This window comes from Barbatula barbatula (assembly GCF_947034865.1).
Source record: "Barbatula barbatula genome assembly, chromosome: 19".
NCBI classification, from domain to species: Eukaryota; Metazoa; Chordata; class Actinopteri; order Cypriniformes; family Nemacheilidae; genus Barbatula; species Barbatula barbatula.
Window position 1 is genome coordinate 4,137,326 of NC_136782.1, and position 7,442 is coordinate 4,144,767.

Here is a 7,442-nt window from a genome sequence, read left to right on the forward strand (position 1 = left end):
AGATTTACTTATGAAATCAATCAGGAGTTAAATAAGATGAGACAGGCTTGTCAATGTTTTTAGGGTGATTGAAGAGTCCCATGTAAGTTGTTGTATTCGACCTCGCTGAAGATATTATTTTAAATATTATTATTCCTGCTCTATAATGCTTTTTAAACACTGAACATTTCAACATTGTAGCCTATGTTGTTTTGGGAACTAAGCCAATAAGGCTGTTTACTACCTACAATTCCAAGGTCAACCTTACCCTGAAAAAATGGTTTTAACATACGGAGAGCTCAGATGTCAATATGCCGTGGTTTAAATGTGAGGTTTTTAAATCATTTTTAATTATTAACCACAGTCCTGCAAAGTATGTCTTCTCGTGAAAAAGAGTGTTTTTTGTCACATCCATAGTTGTAGGCCTATGTACACACTTTTTTTTGGAGTTTGGACTCTATCTACAGGAAAATGTAAGCATATGATTCAGTATATCATAATAATACATTTTCTGAGAGTTTATATCTTTTTAGATGTTAAAGTGTCACATCCATCATGCAGAAATTGCCCAAATATATCAAGTAGATGCTAAATATCTGATGCCGATGTGATATCTGCTAATGCCGATTTTGTAAATCAAATAGAGATTTGTAACTTATCTTGTAGTATTATTATTTCATATAATGACTAATAATATTTAAATTTTTTCTTGATCCTCGGTCGATTGCGTGAAAAATGTTTTTTACCATATGCTATATATATATATATATATTTATCGTTGCGTCTCTAATAATAAGGCTATGTTATATTGTATGTAACTATATTATATTTTTGATGAGAACAAAGCATAATCCTCTTAGCCAAATCTGGAAAAAGGGATTTATTCCAGTCTGGTACTGTATTTGTGGGCCATAGTTGTGATATGGGGTCAAATAGGAGTTCAAATGTACATTTCCGTAGTTTATATCACTCACATCTGGTTGACCATGGATGGATGCTTTGAATCTTCGTTCAGAAAAGTGACAGTGTTTAACCCGTGCGATTGTGACATCTTGTGTTGTGTTAAACACATACATCATGTGAAGCTGCGTCTCAAAGATGAAAGTGGGGCTGGTGGGTAAATCTGTCTGCAACACGTCTAAAGTCGAGGGTGTGAGGCGATTTACGTCTAATGCTCTGGGGAAAGATTTACTGTCTAATTCCCCAAACAATGTTTTCATTCCATGCCGCAGAAGGCAGATTTTCTAAAGTCACAAGACAAGTAAACTTCAAAAGCTTATAGGATTGTAAGGAACAATAGACTCCAAGATCATTTTCAACATTTAATTTCTCATCTGATACAAAAGCCTCCTTAAATAAATTTTTGTTCATACACAGTTTTTACAAAGATAAATTAGCATTTCATAACACAAAAATAACAAATATTACAAACCGCTACGAACACCGGTTTATGTACAAATGGATCTGGAGGTTCTTCGTGAAATCCAGGACTGCGTGTACCACCCGCTTGAATCTGAGGCACTTTTACAAAAGGCAGAAACAGTGAATACATTCAGCGCTCCCGAGGGCACAGCGCTCAGTGATTGTCACATCATATTCAGTCATTTGAGGGAAAGTGTGTCTTCACGTGGACAACATCAGAGCTTTATCATATCAAAATCAGACAGTAACCAAATATTCAAGATGTACTTTTGTTTACCAATCGCTCACGTCAAAATGGAAACACCATCATTACTCTAGTTTTTGACTTGTTCACATCTGTGCTCATTTATATTCTTAATGTAAAAACATTCAAGATTACAGCAGCTTTAAAGGGACAGTCCATCTAAACAAATATCCGTCATCATTCGTGTCATTCAAAATCTACAGTATACCTGACTCTTTCTTCAGTCAAACACAAAAGAAGATACTTTGAGAAATGTCTCAGTGGTTTGTGTTCATGCAATGAAAATCCTCAAACATCTTCTTTTGTTTACTGCCGAAAAAAGAAAGTCACACATGTTTGGAATGATGAAAATATTGTTGGGTGAGCCATCCCTTTCAAGCAGAATCCCAAAAGTTGACGTGAATGCAGCATTGAAAGCTTGTGGGATTATAGAACGGACTTTATTGTAAGTGACGGGGGAACCGGAGCAGGCAGCCGTGAGGTAAATGTCTCTGAGGTGCTTTACCGCGGCAAACCTCACACAGATACCACAGTAAGAACGCAGCACCAGGTTTGGTTGAGTAGCTAGCACGTTTCCTCTGAAACTAAGGCACTTCAGTGAGAATTGACGTTAGCCGTAGTGCACAAATCACTGAATATCGTATTTACACAGAAAAACTGCATCCCTGCTGCACCAGGACTGTCCAGTGTACAATCGACTTAAGAACATTTTGTGTCAAAAAGTATAAAGACGACGTCAATTAGTGCTACATGAACTCGAGAGAGAGGGAGAGAGTGGTGCAGTTACATGAAATGTCCACATGGTGGCGTGCTCGTCTCAGATTTCTCCATCCTGCGTTGTTCCTGAGGCGTCCATCTCTCGCGCGTTTCCCTCCCTCTTTCTTCTCACACGACCGTCTCGTTGCCTTTGCCCGGTTTGACCCAACCGTTGGTCGTCCGTTTGACGCGGCCGTTTCGTCCGCTGTGAATGAGTCGATGAGAACACCGCTGCCATGTGTGAAGCGTTTTGGCCGACCACACCCACATCCCCGAAGTGATGCCCACCAGCAGAGACATGAACATTCGCAGCATCTCCGCCGCCATGTAGGAATCCCGCGCGGACTGTCGAAAGTCCGCCCAGTTGGAGATCTCGTAGAAATAGCAGGCGATGACGCACGTTGCCGGCACCGTGTAGAGCACGGAGAACACGCCGATCTTCACCATCAACCGTTCTAGCTTGTCCGTCTTGGTTCCGTCCTTCTGCAGGTTGGAGCGGATCTTAAACAGCGCCACCAGACCGGCGGCGATGAACAACGTTCCGATCACCAGGTAGGTGAAAAGCGGCGCCACTACGAACCCGGTGAGCGCGTCCAGGTTCTGGTTCCCCACGTAGCACATCCCCGTGAGGTCGTCGGCGTCCACCAGCCGCATGATGAGGATGACGATGGTCTTAACGGCGGGAATGGCCCACGCCGCGATGTGGAAATACGAGCTGTGCATCTCGATGGCCTCGTGACCCCACTTGAGACCCGCCGCCAGGAACCACGTCAGCGTCAGGATCACCCACCAGATGGAGCTCGCCATCCCGAAGAAATACGACAGGAGGAAGACGATGGCGCAGCCCGTGTTCTTCAGTCCCTCCTGCACGAGAACCGGCACGGCCGCCTCCTCCAGGTCGCAGGAGATGCGCTCGCGTCCCACGGTCAGCCGTACGATGAAGGCCACACTGTAGATGTTATAGCACATGCTGAGGAAGATGATTGGCCGCTCGGGGTAGGAGAAGCGCGACGAGTCCACCAGGAAGGTCAAGACGGTGAAGGTGGTGGAGATGAAGCAGAGCACCGCCCACACCGCCATCCAAACGTCTGTGAATACTTTGGCCTGGCGGCGGTACAGTCCCGTGTCGTATCCGCACTGCAACGAACAGCTGCTGCTGCGTTTTACCCACGCGTACTGCTCCACGCCGGCGCCCAGGGTCAAGCACTCCTCCTCCTGTGGAGCTAGGGGCCGGACGGCGTGGAAGGGCGGGTCCTCGTCGCCAGGACCCTCCATGCACATGTGATTCTGGTCGTTGGTGGGCGGAAACAGACTGCAGTTGAGAACATCCGGCCACACGAATCCGAACTCCCGCAGGACCGGTAGACACTTCCTCTTGACGGACATGCACATGCTTCCGCACGGCCCGATCGGGATGGGAACCTTCTCGGTGCACATGGGAACGTAGACCGAGCACAAGAAGAACTAGGAGAGAAAGAAAACAACAGAATTAGACATTCAATGCGAACCATAAAACCAACTACACCTTTCCTGGAAAGCTAAATATTCGACTTTGTGCCGTGGTTAGTTTGCGTTTGTGTAGTTGGGAGGGTTTTCCTGCCGTGAACATGTAGGGAAGTTTCAGAGAACGCACTCGGGGGAGGAAACCGTGGATTTTTTGGGGGTCATCTGGGAACGCAGACACAACTAACAAATTAGATCGACCGCAAACCGCTCTAAAAATACACACATTTATTACTGCACACATTAAACATAAAGTTTAAAGGAGTGCTGGCGGTTGAAGATGTTTGTGATATCAACTTTAATCACGAGATCCTCTGCAAATGCATAGGGGAATCTATAGCGGGAGTCAATAAAACAACAACTGCCTCTGTCTTCAGCGCCCACACACACACACACGCACTTTATCATAGACCGCTACTGTCCTCAAATTAAGCTTGTTTATAAACACAACAGTATTTTTTGTTTTTTACCTAATTATTATGGCCATTTATACACATTTTGTCATGGATCTTTTCAGGAATTTAGTCTTTACAAGTAAAAGCGCACATACAGTACGCAAACACACAGATCATAGTCTGAGAAACTGTGTCCTGCGTCAAAATATCTTCACATTTATAGACACATGATGACATTCAAAAGACTCTTCAGCGTCTGATCACTCAAACCCGTGTTCTGCTTCAAATCTAATAATGTCAACAAGTTTGTGTTAGTTGTGTGTTGTGATTGTGGTAAATTGAGATGTGTGTGTGTTTATAGTCTAGATAAAGTTTGTTTCAAAGTGCACGGTAAAGAGTGTGTCTAAGATCTGTGTAGGTAGTCTGGGTACATTTTAATTTGTGAGTGCGTGTATAGGAATACTACATACTGTCAGTGTGTGTGTATGTACAGTCCAGAGTGCGTGTGTGTCCAGTACATTTAAAGATGTGTGTGTGTGTGTGTGTGTGTTTTTGTGTACTGGCTCAAGTAGCCGTACTGTATCATGTGTGTGTGTGTTAAGTCTTTGTGCATGTGTGTGTGCATGATGTGAGTGTGTGTGTGTACCTTCAGCTGGCTCGGGTAGCCATGCTGTATCAAGTGTGTGTGTTTATGATTTTGTGTGAATAGTCTTTGTGCATGCGTGTGTGCATCATGTCAGTGTGTGTTGGTGTGTGAGTGTGTGTGTATCTTCAGCTGGCTCGAGAAGCCGTACTGTATCATGTGTGTGTTTATGATTTTGTGTGTTAAGTCTTTGTGCATGTGTGTGTGCATCATGTGAGTGAGTGTGTGAGTGTGTGTGTGTGTACCTTCAGCTGGCTCGAGTAGCCGTACTGTATCATGTGTGTGCATCATGTGAGAGTGTATGTATATTTTTGTGTACTGGCTCGAGCAGCCGTACTGTATCATTTGTGTTTATCATGTGAGTGTGTGTGTGTGTGTGTGTGTATGTATATTTTTGTGTACTGGCTCGAGTAGCCGTACTGTATCATGTGTGTGCATCATGTGAGTGAGTGTGTGAGTGTGTGTGTGTGTACCTTCAGCTGGCTCGAGTAGCCGTACTGTATCATGTGTGTGCATCATGTGAGTGTGTATGTATATTTTTGTGTACTGGCTCGAGCAGCCGTACTGTATCATTTGTGTTTATCATGTGAGTGTGTGTGTGTGTATGTATATTTTTGTGTACTGGCTCGAGTAGCCGTACTGTATCATGTGTGTGCATCATGTGAGTGTGTATGTATATTTTTGTGTACTGGCTCGAGCAGCCGTACTGTATCATTTGTGTTTATCATGTGAGTGTGTGTGTGTGTGTGTGTGTGTGTGTGTGTGTGTGTGTGTGTGTGTGTGTGTGTGTGTGTATGTATATTTTTGTGTACTGGCTCGAGCAGCCGTACTGTATCATCTGTGTGCATCATGTGAGTGTGTGTGTGTGTATGTATATTTTTGTGTACTTGCTCGAGTAGCCGTACTGTATCATGTGTGTGTTTATGATTTTGTGTGTTAAGTCTTTATGGATGTGTGTGTCCATCATGTGAGTGAGTGTGTGAGTGTGTGTGTGTGTGTGTACCTTCAGCTGGCTCGAGCAGCCGTACTGTATCAGCGGTGTGAATGTGGTGAGCTGGAGTTCGGCGTCGGACTGCAGCACGTTTCCCACCAGGTTCGGCATCTTGGTCACATTGTATCCCAGATCCTGACACATGGAGATACGGATCGGGTCGCAGGTCATCTCCTCCTCGTCCCCGAACGCGTGCACGAACCCGAACACAGCCGCGACGAGCAGCGCGAGCACAGACCCGAAGCGATCCATCATCCTACCGACAGTCCCCCTAAATCACAGAAGCGTCCACGCGCGGTTTAAACGCAACAATACAAAACTTTCTCCGAGTCTCTTTCCAGAACCGACATGAAGGTTCGGCTCCGTGACCGCATGAAACAGCGCCGTGTCCGTTAATCCCGTCCTGAAAAACAAACCCTGTGATATATCCGTTATCCAGACACGCAGGCTCGTCCGTGACTTCTGCGCGCTCCGGTGTGTCCGTGGCGCAGTCGCGCGGGTTCTACCCGGTTGAGGTCTAGACTGAGACGGGACAGCTGCCCTGGGACCCGCGTCAGCCAATCAGAACGTCGGACCGAGCGCGGGGGCGTGGCTGGTCATGGCCACAATAACACAAGAGAAACATTCGACTTATTTCTCCACTTTTTCCTTCGTTCTTCCTTCCTTCCTTCCTTCCTTCCTTCCTTTCTTTCTTTCTTTCTTTCTTTCTTTCTTTCTTTCTTTCTTTCTTTCTTTCTTTCTTTCTTTCTTTCTTTCTTTCTTTCTTTCTTTCTTTCTTTCTTTCTTTCTTTCTTTCTTTCTTGCTTTCTTTCTTTCTTTCTTTCTTTATAATTTTCCTCAAACTTTGTTTTTAAAATGTTTTCAAATAAATTTGAATTAGTTTTTCTTTTTTATAAAATATGCTTTATAATTCAATACAATGAATATAATAAACAATAGTTGTTGAACTTATATAAATACATTCCTTTTGATAAATCTCCTTTACTTTCTATGGTGTGTAAATGCATAAATAGATAAATGACATAAGATGTTAATAGCATAGTTTCTCATTCCTGCAGATATCAAAACCAGGTCTTTTCTTAATATGAATAAATATAGTTGTTTAAGTTCTGGGGTCTTGCGTGCAGCAGGACTCCAAAGTGTCATTAAAGCGATCCGTGTGAAGAAGAGCTTCTCTTTTAAACAGAGATTTGGGGGTCTGAACTCAGATTACAAGCGTTAGATTGATGCATCCCCTCCCTCTGTTTCGCCTCAGTGGTCACTAACTATCACCATAATCTCCCTCCCCAGCCCCCCTGCCCGACACCCGGCCCGCTCCCAGCCCCCTCCCGTGACCCGGACGGGCGGAGGTCAGCGGTAATTAGCAGATTTTAAACGATGAACTGGGAAAGAGGAGACCGGCAGGCTGGTATCCGTGGAGAAGCTATTAAAATGGTAATGAGCCGATGGATTGTGTCTCTCTCAGTCCCTTCATTTCTATTAAATCACTTTTACACCACCACCACCTCA

At 44.4% G+C, this 7,442-nt stretch overlaps 1 protein-coding gene across 1 annotated transcript; it reads right to left on the reverse strand.

Moving 5' to 3' along the window:
• Positions 1–1,295: 1,295 nt before the first annotated feature.
• fzd4 (frizzled class receptor 4) lies at positions 1,296–6,428 on the reverse strand. Its single transcript, XM_079482181.1, has 2 exons — positions 5,946–6,428; positions 1,296–3,865 (listed from the first exon to the last, which is right to left on the reverse strand). The coding sequence occupies exons 1-2, from the start codon at positions 6,186–6,188 to the stop codon at positions 2,531–2,533; spliced, it is 1,578 nt and encodes a 525-aa protein (XP_079338307.1). The 5' UTR covers positions 6,189–6,428; the 3' UTR covers positions 1,296–2,530.
• Between the last annotated feature and the right edge of the window lie 1,014 nt (positions 6,429–7,442).